This window comes from Eurosta solidaginis, chromosome 2 (assembly GCF_040869045.1).
Source record: "Eurosta solidaginis isolate ZX-2024a chromosome 2, ASM4086904v1, whole genome shotgun sequence".
Lineage (NCBI taxonomy): Eukaryota > Metazoa > Arthropoda > Insecta > Diptera > Tephritidae > Eurosta > Eurosta solidaginis.
The window spans coordinates 196,996,871-197,023,144 of NC_090320.1; the positions used below are offsets into that span (position 1 = coordinate 196,996,871).

At 34.9% G+C, this 26,274-nt stretch overlaps 1 protein-coding gene across 9 annotated transcripts in view; it reads left to right on the plus strand.

The window, feature by feature from the left end:
• Window positions 1-2,249: 2,249 nt before the first annotated feature.
• Window positions 2,250-26,274, plus strand: part of BuGZ (Bub3 interacting GLEBS and Zinc finger domain protein) — a 37,732-nt gene continuing 13,707 nt past the window's right edge. For 2 of the 9 annotated variants that reach the window (XR_010949745.1, XR_010949746.1), the window contains exons 1-7: window positions 2,251-2,446; window positions 2,630-2,937; window positions 3,010-3,277; window positions 3,345-3,735; window positions 6,480-6,836; window positions 20,986-21,112; window positions 22,139-26,123. Coding sequence is in view for 2 of the 9 variants with exons in the window: in XM_067766797.1 (XP_067622898.1) it covers window positions 2,406-2,446; window positions 2,630-2,937; window positions 3,010-3,277; window positions 3,345-3,735; window positions 6,480-6,836; window positions 20,986-21,112 (1,492 nt within the window). In the remaining 7 variants the exon portion in view is untranslated. Of the gene's footprint in view, window positions 2,447-2,629; window positions 2,938-3,009; window positions 3,278-3,344; window positions 3,736-6,479; window positions 6,837-6,901; window positions 7,019-13,503; window positions 13,735-20,985; window positions 21,113-22,138; window positions 26,124-26,274 lie in introns of those variants that run through there. The other 7 variants (XR_010949748.1, XR_010949749.1, XR_010949750.1 and 4 more) reach the window with 6 other exon arrangements.

Sequence of the window (26,274 nt, forward strand, 5' to 3'; positions counted from 1 at the left end):
CCCTACTTTCACGGGGATGTAGCCACCGATCACGTTGTTGTAAGAGCTTATTTTAAATATGTTATTCATAAACACTGATTCTAATATTTTGTTTGGTTTTTACTTTAGAGTCAACCTGTGTCTATAAGCGATGTCAGCTATGCCTGTAACTTAAGCGCCTTCAGATGTAATAGTTACCGCGGACGCGGTCACAGGAGTAGTTCACTACGTGGGGATTACACTAATCAAGGACTTTCAATATCGGAAGGATTTCCAGCACTATAACACACCAACAATATGTGCAATCACCCGAATAAATTGTACAACAAACGTTAACACCACATCATCAGCCAGCAACAACAACAACAAACGCAACAAGTTGAAACTTCTAAACAATTAATGACTAGTGAACCACCAACATATCCGCACTATGCGCAAACATCAACACCAACATGTGTCGCCTACTTTGCAACACGGTGAAGATGGCCAAGGCCATTCTGATTCTAATACTGATAAAGGCGAACCATTGGCAAATTTAAAAACTCAAACAGACCACGAAAAATGTTGATGATGGTATTAATTCTAGTACGGATAGTAAAGAATTTAAACCTAGGAAAAAAGCTAAACTTGATAAAAACTTAACCGAAGATGACAATGTTTCTAATTCTAATACTAAGGAAGATGAACCTTTGATAAATATGAAGCTTAAAACAGAGTTATCAAAAAATGACGATGATGATAATGATGTTGATGCAAAGTCCAATGTTGAAAATGATCAAAATTATGAAACAGAATCTGAAAATAGTATGAGTGTGGATTATAACCTGAAGCAAAACTGTCATATCCTGTACGGCCAGAATTAGATGTTAAGAAAAGAGCCTACATAAAGAGGCTCAGTATATTTATGGAAAATTTATCATGAGACAATGCCCAATGTATGTATTTCAATTAAATTCAGCACATTGTTGGAAAAAGCATCTAAACTTTATGCATCGTGTAGAGAAACCAGAACATTTACAATTTAAATATAACGAACGTGGTGCAAAATGTAAATTTTGTGTTATTCAAGCAGCTACACCAAGCTTCAACAAATTATTGGACCATGAGATTTCTCATATGCCTAATAGTCATTATTTAAAATGTAAATTATGCGATTGGAAGACGAAAATACATTCAAGTATGAATTTTTATTTACGTGTACAACACGCTGAAACAATTGATGTAACAACGAAAAGTTTAGAATTGAATGTTTGTCCATATTGTAATCACAATGGTATTTACGCAAACACTTAATACATCTTTTCTATGTTTAGAATGTGGTGAATAATTTAGAACAAATACATGTTTACGTGTACACCACAAGATTTGAACGGAAATATCTTGAGTGAATGGTTACACCTATGTGGCATCTACAAGATATTTATAATTACTAATATGGAATGAATCCGGATATGGAAGAAAACGGAGGTGACGAATCACCATGCTTCTTTGGATTCTGGTGATACTCCTGGCATGCTTCCTAATTTCCCTACGTCTGATGTTACTATACCTACCAAACCAATATGACTGCAAACTGATGAGCAACACTACCAGCGCAGGAAAAATAAGAACTTCAAAACAAGGTTTCGGAAAGGGCACGACTATGAATAGACGTTAATGTATTTATATAGTTTATAAATATAAAAATTCACATATGTAAAGTTCGCTAGAGTAATAAGGCATTAATTTAAATTCTAAAAAAACATTGTATATATGAATAATTTATAATTAAATATTATCTGAACATAAAGGACGCGTTTCATTCATAGAAAAAGCGATTTGACAGAAGGTAACCGATACGGATAACCGATAGACCAGTTACCCGTATTGTTGTTGTTGCATATGTTTTGGTTAGCGATAACGAAAACATAACTGATGAAGTAACTTAAAAATGTAAATAACATCGAGCGAGAAGGAATGTCGAAAACACAATAGGTAAGAGCGAGAAAGAGAGTCACACGTACACTATTTTGAGAGAGCACATGCGTTACCTTTTTCACGACAGCAATGTAAAAGTCATTAAGACGATAATTGGTGAAAAAGTTATTGATGACGATTAAGTAATCGATTAGGGAACGGGTACCTGTCTTGTAGGGCAGAAGCATTTTTTGTGTCATTGCCAGCCAGCATAAGAAGGACCAAAAATAAAAATTAACTGGAGTTATCAAGTGGCAAGCGTGGTTAGAATCGATGACCACAATATATTCATATTCAGCACTCTGTGGCTTTCACGAACGTCACTTAAAAAGGAAAATAGAGTAGGCCATTTTGTTATATCAATTTTCGACGTGAAAATTTTCGCTGATGATTATTTAGTTGCTTTACAGTAATAAAATTGTATTCATACCTTCAAAAGTACTTTAAAACTTAAATCTAACACAAATAAAATGGGTCGCAAGAAGAAGAAAGCTTCAAAACCATGGTGCTGGTATCCTTTTTAAGAAAATAAAAAAGTATGGCCTTTGGGGGCTATCGTGTCTATACTATTTTATGTAATTGTGTAAGCTGCGCTGTCAACGTCGAATACTCCCTTGGACGCCACGTTTTGATTTTATTTTTGCATTTGGTTTTATTTTTTGAGTTTTCCTTAATTTTATTTTGCTAAAAATAGGTACTGCAATCGTGAATTTGAAGATGAAAAAATTTTGGTGCAACATCAGAAGGCGAAGCATTTTAAATGTCACATATGTCACAAGAAGTTATATACTGGGCCAGGTTTATCGATTCACTGTATGCAAGTCCATAAAGAAACTGTGGACAAGGTACCCAACTCCTTGCCGAATCGTTCAAATATAGAAGTAGAAATTTTCGGTATGGATGGAATACCTCCAGACGATCTGCGCGAACATGAACGGCAGAAAAATGGCGGCAAATCTGATTCGGATGACGACGAACCAACAGCTAAGAAAAGAGTTGAAAGTATGTATTAATATCCAAAAATATACATTGGAAAATTAGAAACAAAATGACTGTGGTATACATTTAATTTAGTTCCATTATCGGCGCCACCACCTATGATGATGCCCCCAAATATGATGCCACCAATGATGGGTCAATACGGTCACATGGGTATGATGGCAAATATGCCACCTATGGCGCCAATGCCTCCGTTTTTGGGTCCTGGTGGCATACCAATGATGCCTCCACCGCATATGTTGCCACCGCGACCGTTATTTCCAGCAGCATTGGCTGCAACTACTTCGGCTGCTGCGGTGCATGCAGGTGCCATGGCACATAAACCCACTTTTCCCGCGTATAGGTAATGCAAACCCGTTAAACTGATAATTTTTAAAATATTTATAAATTAATGCTTACCCTATTTTAAGTAATGCAACGATTAGTGCACCGCCAACAACCAACAATCCGAATGCAACAGGAAATAGTGCTCCGGCTGAAACTGCTGCTAAAGCACCAACTACTGCACCAACTACTGCACCAACTACTTCAAATTCAGGAAGTGTGACGTCGAAAATTATGCATCCACCAGAAGATTTAAGCTTAGAGGAAATGCGAGCACGGAAACCAAAATATCAACAAAAATTAAATAGTGGCAGTGGGAACAATAATAATCAGCAGCGTACCACTTCAGGCAGTACGCATAGCCATAATCAAAGTATCGTTGTAAGTAGTGCATCATCTACGACGATTCCAACAAGTTCCAGCTCGTCAAGTGCAGCAGCAGCAGCTCAGGCTGTGGCTATATCCAAGGCGCAGGAAGTGAGTGCTTACAATAGATATAGAAATCATAGTCAATATAACTACTGAACAGACGGATGTGGGAGAGATATTTAGATTACTTATATACACCCAGGAAGACACAATATATATTTATTGTCGTGTTTGTCGAAGAATAACGAAATACTTAAAAGACTACTTAATATGAAATTACAAGAAATTACAGACGAATAACTACCTACAGCTTAAGCACTGGTGATAAGTAAACGCGCAGTAATATACACAAGTATACAAAATGATATAAAAAAGAAAAACAGACGTACATATATAGTGATAATTAATTCTTTGATGCTCTCTTTGTGGTGTTAGTCTCATTCACCAGTATGTGCACATAAAAGACAGATAAAGACTCTGAAATTAATAAATGGGATAGCTTTGCATTTAAGAATTCCATTTATATTCACATGAACAAAAATTGACTTACATTTGACATAATTCTAGAATTATGTATAAAATTATTAAATACAGTATATCAACGCAACATACACAACCTAATGCAGGAAATGAATAGTGAACGACATTACTTATTTTACGTACACAACAACTTTGTTTAGACTTAAATAAATTAGTGGCGAGGAAACGTTTATAAAATTCTCAGAAAGTCTACATTTTAATATAGTTTTATCTTAATTTTTGCAATTTTGAAATTCCGACAAACCTTTAAACTAATCGAGTATATATTGTGTGTGTATTTTTATAATTTACAGTATAGAAAAACAAAAAAGTCGATATTAATTGAAATAAATCTTGAAATTTAACAATAAAACGAATGCACGTTCTTTATTTAAAATAATTAATCTGGCGTGGTATAAAGTGACATAACTCACTTATCTCCCCTAATGAAAGAGAAGATTTTCTAGCCACTTCGCTTTTGTGTAAGTGGTGCGTTTCCCATTCTTAAATAAATTTTTTGCAATAATTCTTAGTGAATAAGACTTGTCAGATTTTAAAATTGCAAAAGTAAGAATATTCGGTCAAGTAGTAGTGCTTGCTCCTTAACAAAGTTTGAAAATTATCCTTTACGTTAGCATTCGTTTTTAACTTTAATTATTATACTTGGTTTCCGCAGCATTGATTGGTGTTGAAGTATATAAAAAGTGTTAAGAATATTTAAAATTCACCATGAGAATGAGTGAAAGTTCTTAGTTTTTGTTTTCTAATTAAATCAATTGTAAAGTACTTGTGGCAAGCTTTCCAAATAAAAGTCGGATAGGTTCGGTTCCCAATATATACGAATAATGTTTAAATATTATTTTTCATGCACTAGTAAATTGAAGATTTTTAAAAAATGTTATTCAAAATTTTCCGGTTTTATACTGCTGATTTCTTTACAAATGTATTTGAAAACGGCTTAATTTCGAAACAAATATTTGTAGATCAATAACTTAGGGACAAAAAAATACCAATTCACCCATAAATAAACTTCGATAATGGATTTTTACATATTTTCAAAGTTGTGCAAACTCGTGTTTAGCAGTTTATGAAACTCAAATGTAAACAAAACTTTGAAATAGATGGATGATGAATGTTTTCGGAAACAATTTGTAACACTAAAATAGTTAAATTTTTATACTCACCTGAGCAGAGCTCACATAGTATATTAATTTTGTTCGCATAATGGTACCCCGTAACGGCATAAACTAATTGAGATAGATATACACTTCTATATATCAAAATGATCTGGGCGAAAAAAGAAATTCATTTAGCCATTCCGTCCGTCCGTCCGTCTCCGTAAACACGATAACTTGAGCAAATTTTGAGGAATCTTATTGAAATTTGGTATATAAGTTCCTGGGCACTGATCTCAGATCGCTATTTAAAATGACCGAAATTGGACTATAACCACGCCCACTTTTTCGATATCGAAAATTTCGAAAAACCGAAAAAGTGCGATAATTCATTACCAAAGAAGGATAAAGCGATGAAACGTGGTAGGTGGGTTGACCTTATAACGCAGAATAGAAAATTAGAAAAATTTTGGTAATGGGCGTGGCACCACCCACTTTAAAAGTTTTTCAAGCTGTAATATGGCAGCTGAGTATGTAATGTTCGGATACACCCGAGCTTAGCCTTCCTTACTTATTTTTAATCAATGATGCCTTAAATAATTTTTGTTGTGAGTTTCGAAGAGAAGAATTTCGAAACTAAATATGTAGCGCATTTGAATTGCAACACACGTTTGCTTTGTCATCATCTTAGATCTTTACATTGCCATATCCTTGCTTAGTTTACAAAAAACACTTTACAAAAATTATTTTTTTATGACATAACATGATAATCTGGCTGACTTTAATAACCCCGAAGAAATTAAAGTAGTAAGCATCATTTAAATCCTCTAGATTACATTCATATTCGCGCTTAGATTTGGTAAAGCTTCGAAAAATTTTGAAGTAAGAATATTAAATTCAAAAATATGGATTTAAATCACAAAAACGAATATACACATAAAAAAACAAGGGAAGCTTTTAAAGCAAACTTTTCGAATAACCTTATTTGAAAGTTTTTAATGACAAAAATTTAATTAGCTTCAGTTTTGATAAGCGCCAATTTATGCCATAAAATGAAAAAAAGAAGACATATTTCCTCACCCCTTCCGTCTCACAGTAGCACCCAGAAAGCAAATATCTCTGCCACCATATCCCATATTGATAGTGTGCTTTATCTTCTCTTCTCTCTCACTCTCTCTCTTCTCTGTATATCTTTAAATATGTATATCCTGATCATAGACTGCTGCAATGGTAGCGGTCGCACAGGTCCAAGCGGCTCAAGCACATGCACATGCTCAAGCGCAGGCGCAGGCACAGGCGCAAGCTCAAGCACAGGCTCAAGCTCAAGCGGCACATGTGCAAGCAGCACAAGCGCATGCTGTAGCTCAGGCACAAGCGGTACAGGTACAGGCTCAGGTGGCGCATGCACAAGCGCATGCACAGGCGCAGGTCGCTCAAGCGGTAGCGGTCCAACAACAACAACAAAAGCAACTGGAAGATCTCAATCGTGCTGTATTACTGCAGCGTCTGCAAGCCGCACGTCCAGGTCACCCACCACCAACACTGGGTGGACCCAGTGGCCCTCCCGTTGGCATGGTAAGTGTCTGCTAAACAATTAGTCAACCAATGTTGGTAATAAAACAAAATTTTCAAAAACTTAGAAAATAAAAAAATGTATAAATGAAAATGTAAGAAGCAACTTTGATGGCTCAAAACTATAGATCCTTAAACAAGATGGTTTATTGGCATCATGGCCTTAAATGACTTCAATCGTATAGGTACATATGTATGTATATAAAACTTCTAATATATATATCTAATATACATAGCTATAAATAGGCTTACAAAATGCTACGTATACTGCTGAATGCGTAAACTCTGTCAGTGTGGAGTGTTCTTATTTTTGATATAGTATATAGTGGTCCATAAAATAGATTCCTTGCAGAAATTACTAGCACAGAAACAACTTTTTTGTAGAACTTTCCTGTTTTTTATTATCTGTCGGTAAGCGACCATCTGCAAAGTACGCTGTGCAGCAATTATAGCGTCTTAATTTGGAGCGGAATAATTCGAACTCAGTATAACATAGTCAGACGTTGTAGTTAAAGCTTAAAATCATTTTGGAGCAAACGTATACATTTTTATACCCATTTTTACTACCTTTATATTAAGTCCCTTTCATGTTTGTCCCCTCATTTCCATGCGAATTTTTGACCCACGGAAAAGTCTTTTTCGGTAACTTCCCGTTGAGCTAGAGACATGAAACTTGGGCCGTAAGTCAGAACCCGGTGACAATGCGATATTTTATCAAAAAAATTCCGCTAGGTGGCGCACGGATCGATATATTGAGAAAACTAGTTTTAAATTGGGAATCTTGCAATCGATTTTTAACCAACTTCCTGGATATCTAGATGAAATATAGTTTAAAACTCGGTGACAGTGCAATGTTTGATCAAAAAATTTGAGTTACGTAACGCACAAGTCGAACTATTTAGAAGATTAGGACATACCTTCATGGCTAGCCTCCTGAGTGTTGCAGGCGCTATAGAATTCCATTTCCACCTCGTTGAACGCCCAACTCAATGCACGTCCTTGCATACTTTTAGGCGTACGCGACTTTCACCACGATTCTTTTAGACTTTCAGGCGTATGCGAATTTCACCACAATTTTCAGCTGTGCCAATTAAGTAGCTGACGAACGAGGTGGAATTCTCTTGGTATGATGCGAGGTGGAATTCTGTTGCTTTCGCCAGTGTTGTCAGCGAAAATACCACTAATTCTCTTAAATCTTGCTATTTGGAACAAATAAATAAAGATAAGAATTTTCACTTAGGAATTACTTAAATTACTAATCATAGTTGCAATTGCCATTTTGTAGGCAGTACTAAAAAATTGAAAATAAAAAGATGTTAAAAAATTTTAAGGACTACCTTTATATAAATGGACCAAAACATAGAAGGCAATTTTTTCTTTAATACAGACATAGTCTTGTGGAATTTTGACTAAAAAACTTTAACAATAGCTCTTGTAAAAGAATTTTGGGATTTAAAATTATAAAGATAGAGCGCGTGTTTAAATTTTAAATAATCAGTTAGTTAATCCCAAGTACATGGTTTGCCTTAAATTGAAAGATTTCGCTCCACCTTTATAGTTTTAAATCCCAAAATTCTTTTACAAGGGCTATTGTTAAAGTTTTTTAGTCAAAATTCAACAAGACTATGTCTGTATTAAAGGAAAAATTGCCTTCTATTTTTTGGTCCATTTATATAAAGGTAGTCCTTGTTTTTATCATCTTTTTATTTATTTGTAACCTTTGCAGAAGTATTTTAAGAACAAGTAGAAAATTTTACAAGATGCGCTGTAGCTTTGGAGCTTGCACAGATACGATGACAATTTGTAATTTAAGTTTGAAACCATTGCTATATAACCATAATGAATGGTCTTTGTGCCAAAGGTGCTTTAGTGGTTTGTTTGTTGTCGAGTTGCCAGATGGATAGCGGGCTGTTCAACAATTAAGCTTTTACTCTTGGTTTCAGTGGATAAATTTCATCCCTGTGCACGCACCACCCGACGGGGGTGTTTTGAAAGATGGGATGTCCATCAGCATTCAAGTAAAACTGGGTCGTTTTTAAAGTTGATAAAAAACAAAATTTTTTGCCGGTTTCAGGAGGATTTCATTTTAAGCCGAATCATAAATAAAATAAATATAAGGCGCGATAACCTCCGCAGAGATCTAAAGACGAGCTTCTCTTCCAATTTGCGTCGTGCTCCTCTTGATTTTCCCTACAAATTGGCCGAACGGGATCTACATGTTTTACGCCGAGTCCGACGGCATCTGCAAGGCAGATGAGTTTTCACTGAGAGCTTTTCATGGCAGAAATACACCCGGAGCGCTTGCCAAAGACTGCCGAGGGGCGACCCCGCTTAGGAAAATTTTCTTCTAATTGAAAAACCGTATTTCTAAAATTACCCATTGCTGGATGAATATCATCCTTACTTAGCTGCTAGTTCGAAAAAGCCATATTTCAAATATCAGAACCGCCCTGTTCCTGACCTGTTTTAAAAGCGCCCCATCCTAGATTTCGGTTGAAGAACGCCCTATCTCAGAATTGTTTTCATAAAAGCCCTATGCCACGATAAAATGTATTGAATTTAGACTGAACCAATCACAACACGTTACTGCAAGACTTCAAAGGGTCTACACCTTCTCCCAGTCTCAAACCGTGGACTGCAAATTATATATGTGGTCGGCAAGCATCGGTTCAGTTCAGGAACGTAAGATTAAAACCCAGAAAATTAAACGAAGGGTTCTGCAGGGTGTTGTACTATTCCCACTTTTATTTAATTTTTACATGAGCCGTTTATTTTGAAAGTGGCATAAGTCATTTCATGTCGTTTAGGTTCAGTGATAATTTGTTTGTATCTCTCCTCGCCTCCAGTTTGTTAGAGTCCAATATCCAAAAGATGCAATTCTTATTATTATTTTATAATTGTAGAACCATCTATATATGCATTCGTTCAAAAATAACAATGAATTTAAGACCACGAGTTGGAATTGACTTATGCCACTTTCAAAATAAACGGCTCACATATCGAAGCTCCCTTTCCCACCAGAAGGAGATACCATTGTGTCCTACGCCAATAACTGTGTGATAATGGCAACAGGTCTTGGCCCATGCGTTGAAAAGCTTTGCTATAAAATTAACGACTATCTCCCTACTTTTTCCAGTTTTTTGACCTCGAGAATTTTGGCATTCTCATGGACCAAATCCTTGGCGACCTTATTTACAACGTGGACGTTTCAAATGTCGGCATATGGGACATCCACGTCGATGGCATTACGCCACCGACTGTCCTACACCCAAAAATACTGGGTGTTACATTCAATTAGGATCTACATGTTGGCGAGTATGTAGCCGCAATCGTTCCAAAAGTGCAGAGCTGTAATAAAATCCTTATATCTACGCTGGCAGCACTTGGAGCAAAGAAAAAGGAACACTCATGTCCACTTGTAAAGCAATTGGCCAGCAGCTTGTATTCTCCGCGTCTCTGATATAGTCGCAGAGCCTAAAAAAATACAATCGATCATACTGCAGGCCTGTCAAAACACTGCGCTTAGAACTGCTACGGGATTTCTTCTTATATCACCAGAACATCAACTACACAGTGAGGAGAGAATATTCCCCATAAAGGTGAGAAATCAAATGTAGAAAAAACAGTTCCTGTTGAAAAACCTGGGGATCCCAACAGATATCTGATTGAAAAGTCCCCGCTTCCCAGGAACTTAAGGAGTCATCTCCGTAAGCTCTAGGAAGAAATGTGACAATAAAAAAGTTAGCCGTTTAAAAGCAAGTAACACAAAAAGACCCTCAGAGACATCCACACAATCCGCTAAGGACAACTTACGGACCGTTCCTGTGATAGTTTTCAGGCTTCTGATGTAGTTCTGAAGTCATCTCGAAGTTATCTCGGAAACTGGCCGAAAATCATCCGTAACACATTCTCGAAATGGTCGGGAAGTAACCCCGAACACAATCCCGAAATGCCCCGAAATCATATCGACACAAATATCAAAAATATCGCAAAAATTTTACCTTTGTATTAAAGCTCTCATCAGCAGCTTTACATATATTCATATTGTACATCCATATTTGAAAACTACACGGGTTCATGTTTTGATTTCAAGACCCTAATGTGTCTGATTTTAAAAACTAAATAAAACCAAAATAATATAGGCATGTACATAACACGTGTGTCAGTTTGGTGAAGATCATCTCACCCGTCTGAGCTCCAACCTTTTACATGGAAACAAGCAATTTTCAGGCTACACTTATATACTTCTTTCTCGAGGACTACTTATTTCTGATATCATTAGCTTGCTATTAAGCTATCCATCCGTATTATTGTTTGCTGAGTATTTTTAGTCTCATATTACGATAAATGACAATGAAGATGGCTCAACGCTGGGACCAGACGCATGGATAACTTAATATTAAGCCCAAACGATTGGATACATCACTGTAGTTTCGAAATAGTTCTAAAGGTATAACCTTAAAACCTTTGCTGATTTTTATTAATTTTTCTATGAAAACTAAACACATCGACTTTGTCTAGAAAGCGTAGTAAATATGGTCAAGTTCAGTGTGGTCGTATTAAAACGTTCCCGAGATGGTCGGGCGAGTACCTTAATGGTGCTTGTTACCGAAACGTGACGCAAAGGTTCGTCAACATCGATAACACTCCCCAAAAACTTAGGGAATTGTTTTTATCGCTGCAAGAACAACCACTTACACAAGAAATATCCTCCCGTTCTGATCCTGCATATAGTGCCAAAAGCTAAATAAAAATGTATATTTAATGCTTATTGTTTTTTTAAATTGAAAACTTGGTTTCAACATTCTTGTCGCCCTTATATATTCTCTATTCAAATAAACATCGGTCTGGGTATAAAAAGTACATAAACAGTAGACAATTTTGCACAAATGCATTTTCTTGTTGCGTGTAGGAAACTTTTGACAGTAAAAAAACTTTCGATGGTTTGTATAGTTTCTAGCCAAAGAGAATACCCCTATAGCCTTGGGTCATGGTGGAACCACCAGGTGAAGTAAATAAAAAAGGCAGAAGATATACACTATCTGAAACGGTATGGATGTATTTTCACCGGTCAGAAGAGGGTCAAATTTTTACCCGCTTTGAAAAAATAGGAGTAGAAAAATAAATACCTTGCTACGAAAGCCATTACAGAAACTGCTTTTTTCAGCATATCAGTGCCACCTAACGCCAATGCAAAATTGAATACAAAGGACCAGTGCGAGTTTACATTACTTTTAGGATCGAATAAAAATAAAAAAATCAATTTGGCCACTTAAACTGTGATGAGCAGTAAAATTTGATGGATGCGGCCAAAGTCAACTGACCTCAACTTCAACTGCAGTTGAAATTTTCATTGAAAAAACCGGACATAAAAGAAAGATGTGTTATTCATATATAGTACGTATGCACGTTAGTTATTTAGTTGAACTTTTCTGCCTTTTGTGGAACTTAAATGGGTTTCGGGTTGCATGAAAAGTTTTGCAGTCACATTTGGAAGTGATCGTGATACTCTCAAATGTGTTTCCATCCCTTAAAATTAATTGACATGTTCATCTGCTTTGTTCATTTGTCGTTAAGAGTCGGGAGTAAAACATATATAATTCTCTTCTCTTAATCAGAAGATCCCCCAAAACCTCTTCACAGTTGAATTCATGATGTATTACTAATGTTACCAAGTTATTATTTACCAAAATAAGTCTGGGGATAGATTAGCCCAGCGGCAGTCGGCCTAGAACCAGAAGATGCTTAGCCGAAGCTGGATTTATGTTATTCTAAATTACAATCCTTAAGTGTAGCATTTGTTTCATCTTAGTGGTATGATTTTTAAAGCAAAACAGCAACAGTGAGTTACAATTTATTGTATATTTAGAATACCACTGTTTTAGCGAAGTATTTTCAAAATATGGTATAATAGTTACGACAAATTTGGAGTTCTTGTAGGAATGAGAAAAACATTCTTTGAAAGTCTTCAGTAGCACTATACAGGAGAAGATCCTTGGTTGAATATAACGTGAATGGAAATAGTTTGTTGCAACAAAGACCTGTCTTAATTTTTTGGGAACAAATTAAACATATATAATAACAACATCAAAAATATGGACGTATTACCTTAGTACGGCCTTACTTATGGAAGCCAACACCAAAGATACCCAAATGATGAATCTCTGAAATTAAATCCAGTAAAGGTCCATCGATATTCACCTAATAGTTTATTTAAAAAAAAGTACTAAAATTGGGATATTTTACTCCTGCAAAATACAAAAAGCAACACTTTTTCGGGGACAACATTGTTGAAAAATTTTCAGATAGCCGAATGGCAGAACAAAGAAGAATTTAGAGCAAGACAACTGACGGCTTACTTCACTTGGTTATTCCACCATGGGCTTGGATATGGAAAATGTAAAAACAGTAGACAACTTTTCACAAATGTATTTTGATATTGCGCGTAGCCAACTTTTGACAGTAAATTGACAAGTTTCTACGTTTTCTACGATTTCTAGACAAAGCGAATGGGTGTAATTGAGACAAAAACGGAATTTCTTAATAACATATAGTTTATTGTGTCAGAATCTTTGTATCCCCACAGAGTTCACCCTTTAAACAAAATATAGCACAGTAGTATTTAGGCAAGTTTATATATCATAAGAATATATTTTTGTTTCTTATTTAGCATATTTTTAGGAGGCAAAGTTATAAAAGAAGGGTTTTGAATTAATCTAGTTATTTTGAAAACAGCTTAGACCCGAAGTGTCAGAACACATATATATTTCGGGCGTACATAACAGCCAAACAATCACAGAAACAGTTTCATACAGAAAAAACAGATAAGTAAAAAAAAATAAATTCCTTAAAAAATTATTTATGGCATATACAATAAAAAAAAAAACAAATAATAAAAAAATGAAGTTCATGTAAGTACAATTTTCACAATTTTAGTATTCATAATTGAATTGTCGTAATAAATAGTTGCTGAGTTGGTTGGTTGATTGATTGATTGATATGTCTTATAAATATCTAAGTGTTAATTTTTTCTGTAAACTACAATTGTGATGGGGCATTTAGTGTATTTTATTTTTACTCAAACCAAAAAAAAAAAAAAAACTGCATTTACTTATTCAAATTTTATTATTGATTACTTAGTTATAAGGGTAAATGATCATGTAAAACCGAAAATTTGCAAGTTCGGCTACCAAAACTAAAGCAATGAGTTCAAGTTACAAACCTAAAACAGCTAACACTCATACGCACACACACATCCATTCATAATTAAAATATTAATATATTATATAATATATATATATAATAAAAATATTTAAATCATATTTTCCTGCATTGTCCTTTGGACCCTTCCACAGTCCCAACTACCCGTTAAGAGAACTTTGAACTATTGAGAAGCTCCAACAACGAATTTGCGTTCTAATGATCAAACGTCGGATTGACAATTCACCAGTGTACTTGCTTGGAGAATATTTGAAAGAACTCTGCTTTAATTCCCATTGTAAAAAAATAAAAGCTGAGACCAGAGTTGGCAGCTGCCGCCATTTTTATGGAATTACATGATCTGTGACTGCGTCTTTTTAGTCGCTGTAATCTAAAGACCCTAGCAAAGTGAACATAGTCATATGCCTTAGTTATAAACATATTAATTTTTCATATATTTTATATATTTGATTTGCATAGAAATCCGAGCTCTGCTCATTATTAATAAATTTTGAAATTCTTCATCGGCTGAAGTGGGGACCGAACTCTCTTTCAAGCTTTGCCTATCACTCGCCTAAAGCATACAAACAATTTTTTGGGAAATATGGAATTTCAAGAATTGTGTTAAGATGCCACACGATTTATTGTAAACAGATGAACACAAAGTTAGATAGTTGAATTCTACGGCAAAGATCTAGGGTGTACTGGAAAACATTGTGAATCAAACTAAGTGTGATTATCTTCCTCATGGAACTTGGGGATGGGGAGGGAGGGGATGGCCTGAAGGTTTAATGTGGCCACATAAATCGTTCCCGAGATGGTCGGGCTAGCACCTTAATGGTGCTGTGGTACCGGAGCGTACCGGATCTGTATCCGGCAAAGGACCATCACATCGATAACACTCCCCAAAGCCTTCGGGGAGCAACCTTATCGCTACAACAACAACAACAACTATAAAAAAATATCAGCCAAAAATACAACTTTCATACTAAATTGATACTCCATGTATTCCTTAGTTCATCAGTAAGCACACAAAAAGAAAAAAAGAAAAACTAAACTTATTTTTATTGTGGATTGCATATTTAGTAAGTGTTGATTCACTCTACATTCAAAAGTCAAAGCATTTTCAATTCGGCATTTTTATCTCATTGAGTATAGTACGAGACTGAAAATCTCAGAACAATATTTCTTCAACATTTGAGAAAATTATAGTTCTCAAGTTGATATCTAACACCGTTTTCTAAAAATCCTCCAACATTCTAGTTCTCAAATTAATATCGAGCATATTTCTCATACACGCTTAAGTTTCAGCAATTCGTAGATTTAAATATTCAAATGAAGGCCTTTAATGTAAAATAAACTTTTTATTCAGATACATATTTTAAGAATAATATTTTATGTTCAAATGTAAAAAAGCAACAAAAGAAAGTTGATCGAAATATATTAAAAAAAAAAAAAAAACAAATAATCGAATATCAACCTATCTTGGCTGCCGATTCGAAAACGCCCTATCTCAGAAAACTTTTAAATAGCGCCCTATTTCAGAATTTGTTTCAAAAACGCCCTATCTGAGCTTAAATTCAATACATTTTCACATTAGCTGTGGCGTTTATGAAAAAAATTATGGAATAGGGCGTTCTTCAAACGAATTCTGAGATGGGGCTCTTTTGAAACAAATTCTGAAATAGTGCGTTATTCACAAGTTGTTCTGAGATATGGCGTTTTCGAAACAGTTGCTATGATAAGTTGATATTCCACTCAGTAAGGGATATATTTACGATCTTATAAATTAAAATCATATATATATGTTTTATTTTATATTTTCATTAAAATACTGCAGTATTAGAATTTAACATTTGAGTCCAACTAGAGAATCACGTTTGAGTACAAGTTAAGAACTACAGTTTCCTCAACTTGAGAAACAACATTTTGCCATATGGAAAAATGTTCATTTTGTAGGGTTCTCAAAATAATGGGCGACTGTTGGGCGACTTAAGTTGGGCGACTGTAGAGAGGCAACGCTTGAGACTTGAGATATACGTAAGACCTGAGCTTGAGCTCCAATGTGGGCCAAACCTCAATGTTTACTGGGATAATAACGTTTAGTCAATTATTAAAATATATCACAGCATCTTAAAAAATGAAAATGTTGCATTACACCAGTTTACAATACAACGTGCGATGTAATATTCCACGCGTTTCATTGGACACTGATCCAGATTCCGATAGAAATTTAAAATACAAATGCAACAACAAATTGAAATAAGAAACGCGGGGATTGTTACCACGTCCATACCTTGTTTATTACATTAATACGTCGCTCAATATAAAATTGTTGAACGAGCAAGGCTGACGAAAGAGTGGGAGCGAGAAGCGTTTCTGTAATAAAGCTAAAGATAGAAAGCTATGATAATAATGATTACTTATGGAAAATAGTTAAAGCTGTCACAGAGCCACAAACGTTTCAGGCATGTAAAATATGTATGTATGTATATGAAACACCCGCGCTGTTAGTTCTGCTTACTCCAAACTGGAAAAAGAAGCGGTAAAGATGGGTTTGATGGTGAATGAGGATAAAACGAAGTACCTGCTGTCATCCAGCAAAGAGTCAGCGCATACGCGCCTTGGCAACCACGCTACTGTTGGCAGCCATAATTTCGAAATAGTAAAAGACTTCGTTTATTTGGAAACCAGCATCAACACTAGCAACAACATCAGCACTGAAATCCAGCGAAGAATCAATCTTGCCAATAAATGCTACTTTGGACTAGGTAGGCAATTGAAAAGTAAAGTCCTCTCTCGGCGAACGAAAATCATACTCTTCAAGTCACTTATCGTACCCGTCCTGCTATATGGGGCAGAAGCATGGACCATGACAACAGCAGATGAAGCGGCTTTGGGAGTGTTCGAGAGAAAAGTTCTTCGAAAGATTTATGGACCTCTACGCGTTGGCGATGGCGAGTATCGAAGAAGATTTAATGATGAGCTGTACGAGCTATACGCAGACATCAACATAGTCCAGCGAATTAAAACGCAGCGGCTGCGCTGGCTAGGCCATGTTATGCGAATGAATGATGATGCTCCGGCCAAGAAAGTGTTTCTATCGGAACCCGCCTATGGAAGCAGAGGTAGAGGGCGGCCCCCACTCCGTTGGAAGGACCAAGTGGAAAACAATTTAAACTCCCTTGGTGTGACCAATTGGCGCCGGTTGGCGGAGCGAAGGAGCGACTGGCGCGCCTTGTTGGATGGCCATAACCGTTTAGACGGTTAAGCGCCAATTAAGTAAGTAAGTAAGTATATGAAAATAAGAATTGCTTCTCGCCTAGCATAGCTTATAGCGAGCACTCCGCCGTCAGCTTTATAATATCGCGTTCGTTTTTCGAGACTAGTTTTTTGCAGATTTTTGTATGTTATGTCAACATACACCCCCAGGAAAAATTTAAAATTGTCTAGGTAAACAAAAAGCTTAATTGTGAATTTTGCATAAAAGTAAACTTATTGCTATAAAATTTGAAAAAAAAAAATCTCTGGTAAATTACTGGATCGGTAATTGCAGTTTAACTATTTCCCATTATTTGTCGTGTTGGAGACCCATACGAAGTTCTCTGGTTTTTAGTTCATCATATTCATATCTTTACCTTCACCTTTTTCCTCTGAAACCATTTCGAACACACATTCTTTGCTAAATCTTGCATCCCCTTACCTTATGCCTTCACTCACTACTTGCCAGCCATCTATGTATGCCCAACCCACTGATTCACTCAATATATGTATGGTAACATTCCTTACATCTAACGTACTTAGCTAATTTCGCACATTCATAGTAAAACAACAACTAAAAAGAGCACAATTTAACTCGAAAGTTTGCAGCCAAAACTTTTTGAACGATATGTATAAACAAACTTCGGTCCCTCGTTGGTACGCTTTGAATGTGTAAAAGGAATTTGTATGCTCCAGACGTTAGGAACATTGGATATTTTAAAATAATATTTGGAGTTGGTGTCTAAGAGAAATTTAAGCAGATTTCTGCTACAGATATCATCTAAAAGCGAGTGAAAGCCAAAAAGTGAAACTTATTTTTATTTTTTAAATATTTGAGAGCTTTAAGCCCAGTGATTGTTACATATTTTCTTATGCGTTTACAATATGAGAAATCCCAAAAACAGCTGATACTCTCAGTTTGCTTTACAAGTTCAGAAATACAGAGTTAAATGGTAAGAAAAATAGTTCAGACAATCTACATATGGCATGAGCCCCGTTTTTTTTTTAATATTTTATCGTTAATTTTAGTAAGTAGTATAGACACATTTTTTATACCATAACGCTCTTTCCAATTTTTCATACTTGTGCGACCGTATTCACGACGTGGACGACACAAGTGTCGGTAATACTGGACATCCACGTCGATGACATTATGCTACCCACTGGCCGCCAACCAAAGATACTGGGTGTGACGTTCGATTATGACCTGCATTTTTCGAGCATGCAGCCGTAATTCTACCTTACAAAATCTACAAATCCCTCGCTGGTAGAACTTGGGGCAAGAACTATCATAGCTATCTAAAATGCAATTAGCCAGACGGACGAAGCCTATCGCGCTCAGAACTGCCAAGGGATGATTGGATAACTACACATTCTTCTATCGATAAGGAGACCCCCGAAGGTTTTGTAACTTTCCGGAAAACAGCACCATAAAGATGCTAGCACGACCGTTTCGGGAACGATTTGATATCACAACGTTGAGCCTGCTAGGTCATCTTTCTGTGAGGAGTTCGGGGTCGCCAGACCCTCGTCTGCTAAACATATAGGATTAAAAAAGCTACTTCGAAGACGGTGTAGTGGCCAGTAAATTTTGAAGTAAATATTGAATCCCCGAGCCTTCACCGAACTAGAGAGCATCATATTCTCCGTATCCCTATTGGCAGCGAGCTTCAGTTGGAAAACGATAACTAGCCATACAAAAAATATCAATCGAGTGCTTTATTTGAGATCATGGTAGATTCCTGAATAGTATTATTCGAAGCCATAATACCTCATCGAGGTTAGTGAAAACTTAGTATGTTCTGCTTAAGGCACAATATTTGTTTTAGCCGCGCATACAGTCAGTCCACGTGATACGGACCACCCGCTCTCCAAATCTAAGAAAATGTGCAAAATTTCATATAGACTGCTCAAGAACTTAAAATTTAAAATAGTGTACATTTGGCCAGATCCTCGACCGAAGGTCCTGTAGTAGGCTTGCACGCTCCACCTAATAGTTGTATGAGATCTCTAGAGATCGGAACGAAGGGCTAGGATTCGGAGCATTAGACCCGTGTGCAAACAGGGTAAGCATATTTTTAATTAGCAAATATTTAGGTATATTTAAAATAAAAATTCATGGGCGGATTTGAGCTGAACATCTACCGAACGTGAGTTGAACGCTCTAACCACTACGCCATAGTTGCTTCCGAATTTCATTAGCATTATCTTCCCAAAGAGATGTTCGAATAAAATGAAAGTATTCGAAATAGTCGAAAGTGAGAATACTAACATGAATTCGAATCGGGATATGCATCGTTTTGCTTATCAAACCGTTTCCGAGTTTGAATCACACTTAATTATTTTGTTTGACAGTAATTTGATAGCTATAATATAGTTTTATTTAAAAATTCCGAAAAATAAAAGGGTGTGTGATTTGTTATTAAATTTTCCAATACTGTTTGTACTTGAAAATATTTTGCTACCTTATAATTTCATAAATATTTAAGTTATTGACCCTTAATATTAAACTTTCCTAATAAAAGCCTTGAAATCTAAAGATTGAGCAAAGCTTTCAACTGTTAAAATAAAAAGAGTCACATGTCAAAATCCGACCAGCTTTTTGTTGAATGTTTTGCGATGCGCTTTTGAAGGCGCGCCTTGTTGGACGGCCATAACCGTTAAGCGCAAATTAAGTAAGTAAATTTTGCGATGCGAGATTTGAAACTTCGTGACGCTTTCACTCACGTCTGTAGCCTACTCAAGGAGAGCTTAAAAGACAAGATGTAAAATTTTACAGGAGCTTGAATCGTTAAAGCTAAATTCTTAAAAGAACATAGGTAAAATGAATTCTCGTTCAGCTCTGAAGCTTAGGCACCCTAGAGAGCTTTGAAGAAGCGATTGTTAGATTGAGCTTAAAAGTTTTACAGCTTAACATTGTTTAAATAACTAAAGTAATTCAACTCATGTTTCAAGAAAATTCCATAAATATATGAGTACTTCGTGCATGACACTTAAGATTATAAATAGACATTTAGTAGAGCTTCTTAGATAAAAAACTTGACTTTCAATCCGTAGAAGTTTTTTGAAGGGAAGGTATCGCCTCTTTAATGTTTTCAGCTTAAGAAATTGAAAGAAAGTACTCAGAATCTGTAGGTGCCATAAATTATACTATAGTTATGAAGCTTTTAAAGATAAAAAAAGAATGAGAGAATGCATAGTTTTTCTTTTCGTTTAGCTTTCTGATTAGTTATAATATTTTACATATTAGGCATTATTTCTGCTATTAGATTTGTTACAATCAGAGCGTGCAACTGAGATTCGTAAAAAAAAAAAACACAAAATTAACAAAGCCAAAGAAAGCGCGCCGGAAAGTGAGTAGTAAACGGCTAAAGTAAGTACGTTTTCACAAATTTTCTATTCTACTACTATTTAAAAAAAGCCTTTTATTTTCATTGTAATGCGAAACAAACATAATTATTTTATATATTTATTTTATATATCACCACTACTCCTTATAATACATAATTAATTTAATAAATAATATAAATAACATTAGACAATTTTTGTGTACATGAAATGTGTGCAAAGCCGTTGCAGTCGCTCCTTTGCTATGTCAATTATTACCCAAATTTTGCTAATCAATTTGTTTTCTTTTATTCCTTATCTGTTGCAATACAATACTTGTTTCGATTGATGCACCACTACTTAGCTGCCGTTGCCTGGGCAAATGCAATTAATGCAACCGATGCTACGTCACACTATGACACTGGGACCACATGGCCCACTACTGGGTGGTAATATGTTGCGGGCGCCAGGTGGATTGCCCGGTTTGGCAGGTGAGTATGAAAGCAAAAAATTGATTTGCCAAAGAGACCAGAGTTTATAAGATAGGGATACGTGAATAGTGTTTTAAAATTAACTTCTAGACCCCAACTAGCCTTTAATTCAGTATAATCAATATTCATCCAATTGGTACGAATGTATAACGAATTAATAACTAGCTCCAAAAAATCAATAATTTTAAAGATTTGGAGCAAAACCTATTTTTACAAATTTATTGTTATTGATATTAAAGAAAGATTATAAAAATACACACTGCTAAGACATGTTACTTAATCACCAGCAGAACAAATTTTTTCGCATTATATGCTTTCTTATGTCCCCCTCTTTTCAATAGTGCTGACCGCGCTATTACTCTATCTCTGTCGCTCACAAGCGGATGAGCCATACACTCAACCGTCATAGGGCCCAGGGCCCGTATTACCTGTTACGATCAGTGACTGAAACCCATTTTCACTCAAGCGATAACTGTACAACTGTCAAACTCTTTCTAAAAATTGCAGTAAGTTATGGATCTAACGAGTACTTGTCGCTAGTTTTGCATATGCCATTGATACACCATTTCAGAGCTATTGTGATTTAAAAAATAAGTTTCGATCACTGTTCGTAACACGCAATACAGGCACAGATTCGTCTACATCGTTTGAGTAAAATCGCTTGGTATAAAGTATAAATTTACAAATCACATCTTATCCTACAAATAAGGAAAGCCTTGAACTTATGAAACTATTGTTATGTGGTCGATCCTTAATAAGTCTAAATGTTTAAATCAAATCCTTGAGTAAAATGTGGGATGGGCCTCCACCTCTCCTCAGCTCTACGTTATTGAATTTATAAATTATTATACAAAATGGGGGATAAGTAAAATTCCGTGTAGTTTCGATTGAGTTATGTGCAAAATACCTGAAACTGAAGGTAGTTAAAGAACAAACAACTAAGGTTGCAACTCATACTAACTAAAAGCAATTTATATAAATTCTTAAAGTATGAAGCATTCTGCCTTTTTATTTGTCCGTCTGCAGGTCTGCTGCCACTTCAAGCCATCCCGATCTCAGGTGTGCCAGGTATGCCTTTGGGCGTTATGCTACCAGCCGGTCATCCAATGCTTCAAATGATGCCAAGATTTCGGTGATCCGTTGCACAAAGCGCACCGCCGCCTATTTGTCTGAGAGCACCACAGCCACTACTAGAGACGCCGGTGCGCCTATTATATCCGCCAGAAGGATAAAATGTTGGACCCAAGCAATAATATATTTAATATTGCCTCAAAAAATTTAAAAATAACAAAAAATACATGAGCAAAAACCTACTAAAATAAATGAAATATTGATGTATCATATGATGAACACGATTATCAGATGATAATCACAGCATTATCACGTGATTTAAAATTATTACATGTATGACACAGTGGATTACCACAAAAATTTAAACAAGGAAGCAACACCACCCAGTAGCGCTTGTAAAGCAAAATTAAAAACAAAACCAAGATAAACATTACAGTACATCACACAAAAATTCAACAGCAGCTAAAAGAATTATGACAACAAAAGCGTGACAAGCAAGTTCAAAAATTCTATGAAATTAATTCTATATACTCGTAAAAATCACTCTTTTTATATTAATTAATGCTATGTATAATTATAATTGTGTTTCTTTTTAATATTGACCCTTAAACGAGCGTATTTTTAAGAACAGCGTTGTACATATCTATCGCCTTATACCGAAATATTGTTTTTTTTTTTACTTTTTTATTTATTCACACCAAGCCTGTCGTGTTTATTATACATCAGAAAATTTTAACTACGGGACGCGTCGCCACTTGAACCGTAAGCTTAAGCGCGTATATTACCAGCCAATTAGATAGGAAGCATGCAACTGACACAAAAAATATTGGTACTGTGAAAATTCGCTTTGGGTTAATGTGGTGGTTAGTGTTATTTAAAAAATTTATATCTGTATGTATATTTACATATCATTTATGGGTTTTTTGTTTCAGAAATGTTATAATTATTTTAATCAAAGAATTCGCTTTAAATTTTAGTTTCTTCTTCAACGCTAGTTAAATACAAAAATATGTTTACAGTTCATATTAAATAGTAATTTGTTTTCGATATGTTATTTCTTGTTTTCTGCGTTTCTGTCGTTTGAAATTATAGTTACCTAAATGCAAAAAAAAAAAAAAAATAATAAAATAAAAAAAGAACAACGTACACATGCAATAAAAAGAAAATCAGACGTAAGTTTCTTGGAACTCAATACGTAAAATAAGTAAGCTGAATTGAGTATGAATGTGTATTATATATAAAATTTAGTATAGCTTATGAATATACCACATATGTATGTACATACGTACATATATAAAATTGCATATAAATATTAATATCTGTATTTAATAGAATGTCTTGTTAACATGTAGGTAAATGCATAGTTAATCATACATAAACACCCCACACTGACATACACACATACATATGGCTTGATCTTTTTAATTTTTTCTTCCGTTTTTTCTTAACATGGCACTTGGGTAGCTATACAACTGATATGCAAAAGTTACACAAACAAGCAATTTTGAGAACGGTTAGTGGTAATTATATGAAATTTCTTTGAAACATGTCCTTTTTGCGAAGAAGTAGTTAAAGGGAACCATGTATGTATTTTTAACTATAGGTAGCACATGCAAGATTCCCTCACAACAAGAGTGCCGATATTGTCGACGAGGCGATAAAAGCTGCCAGGTTCATCCAACAAAATTTTAAATTAGAAATAAAACGGGTTCGAATCGAGCTCAAGGCATAACAATAATTATTTTATCATTATTATTGTTATAATAAATTTTTTCTTAAATGAAAATTTTTTGAATTAGAATAGAGGAAAGAAAAAATTTAATTTTTTTTTGTATAGATCCATTTCGGGAACTGCTAAATTCCTTCATCGGCAACGCTTAGACGGCGCTGCTATAACCATTCAGCTATCACAGCGGTTGTTTGTTTGTCTTCATTATTTCTACTTCTATCCTGTTTCTCGCCAATTAATTTTTACAGCTCTGCGACATTTGTTGCAGAAACGACGTGAACATTGGATTTGTTTAATGGAAATGATGCCATAGTGTCATATCTATTGACACTTTTTTCCCCGTGCTCTGGGATGTATTAACAATTTTTGTTGCTATATCGGCCTTCTGATTTGTAAGATCGCGGGTTCGAATCGAGCTGAAGGCCTAATAATAGTTATTTTATCATTATTGTTACGCATAATTATTTTTCATTATTGTTGTGATACATTTTTTCTTAAATGAAATATTTTTTTTTAATTTAGAATAGAAGAAATAGATATATACAACGAGCTTTGGCAGTTGTCTAAAATATTTTCTTTCTTCTATTCTAATTTTAAAATTTTTTCATTTAAGAAAAAATTTATCAACAATAATAATGATAAAATAATTATTGTTCGGCCTCGGGGTCGATTCGAAACCGCGATCTTACAAATCAGAAGGCCGATATAATAACAAAAATTGTAGAAAGAAAACTTCAATTCAAAGACAATGTCACTCCACATTCTAAATTTCAAAATGTACTGAAAGTGTTTGGAGTTAGCAGTATTTTTTAAATATTTTTAACTTTATTTTCAGTATTTTTTTTAGCACTATGTAACCTAAATAAACACCTTTCCTTTCTTTCAGTGGAGTTACTTATTCATCATCAGTACAAAAAGTCGTTTTGAGTAAAAAGTGAAGCTAACAGTTTTTTCACGTCGTCGATGGTATACTGGTATTACAATGTTTTTGAAATTATTGCTGATAGGAAAATGCACCCAAATTAAAATTTAGCATTGTCATCTTCTACAATTAGAAAAGGAATGTATGTGGCTGTCTCACTTGCATTGCACGCCGAAAAAATGAAGCTAGGAAAATCAATAGATCAGTTGGTTTTTATTGAAATATTGTGAATTGGTTCAAATTGATCGCATTATGGTTAGTTCAACCGATTTTTTTTGTCGAGACCAAATTTTTTTAGTCTTTTCAACATAAGATAAACTATTGGTCTCAATTTAACATAATTATATAAAGATTCTCAATCAATCTTACTGATTTTTCTGTAAAAAGACTTAATTTCATTAGTCTTTTTAACAGCGAACAACTGTAAATATTATCCAAATGCGTTAGCTAATTTTAAAGAGAAACATACGTTCACTACTTTGATCTTATGACTATCGTACCACAGAAATCTCTTTCATATCAACAGCCACTGTTATTCCAATGTTGACGAAAGTATGGCCCAAATTGTAACTTCCGTGATGGTATGAATCGTTACGTATGACTTGTCAAGTAGGTTTCTTTTTCTAACAGAACTTTGGTTTACATCTGACGGACTTTTTTTTTGTAGATTTGTCTGTTGCAACACTCAAGTCAGAACCAACAGAAATATCGGTTGAATTAACCCGTAATTCGGTTGATTTTACCAGCTTTTTACTTTCGGTTGCACTGCGTAAAATATACTTTAAACTGACTTTCAATGACTCATAATCATCTAATTACGGACTTTTCCTATCCCAACATTTGTCCTCTTTTATTTACTTTTTAATACTTTCGAATTATCTAAGCTATCCTCTTCTAACTTCAGGCTAGTTGATATGTAATTGTTTGGCAATAGAACACATTCGTATACATATGTACATATACATTTTTGCTTGATTTCACTATTCATTAATACTTTCATTCAGACTTTCGTTTACCTCTTTTAACTTCAAATTTTATTTTATCATTTTGATCTTTAACATCATAGGTAAACATTTTACGAATGTAAATATTAATATAAAAATCATATTAATTTTTTTTAACAGGTCCACTCGTTATGTTTGATGGCAACGTTAGTCGATTGCAATGAAGCCTTCGACCGTTAGTCTATTTTCAGTATCTCACTGACACAAACTTTCATTTTGTAGATACTAAAACTGAAAAAATTAAAAAAAAAAGCCGCGAAAACCAAATTTAACCACAAACGCTGAGTAAGCAATCACTTTAAATTTAGTTGTTAACTGTACGTAACTTAATACATACTCCCAGCACGTAAAAGCATAGTATATTTTAGCATAGAGTAAACTTATGGCGGCGGCGTAGTCATAGACAAAATTAAGCAATCACTTAAATTTAGTTACA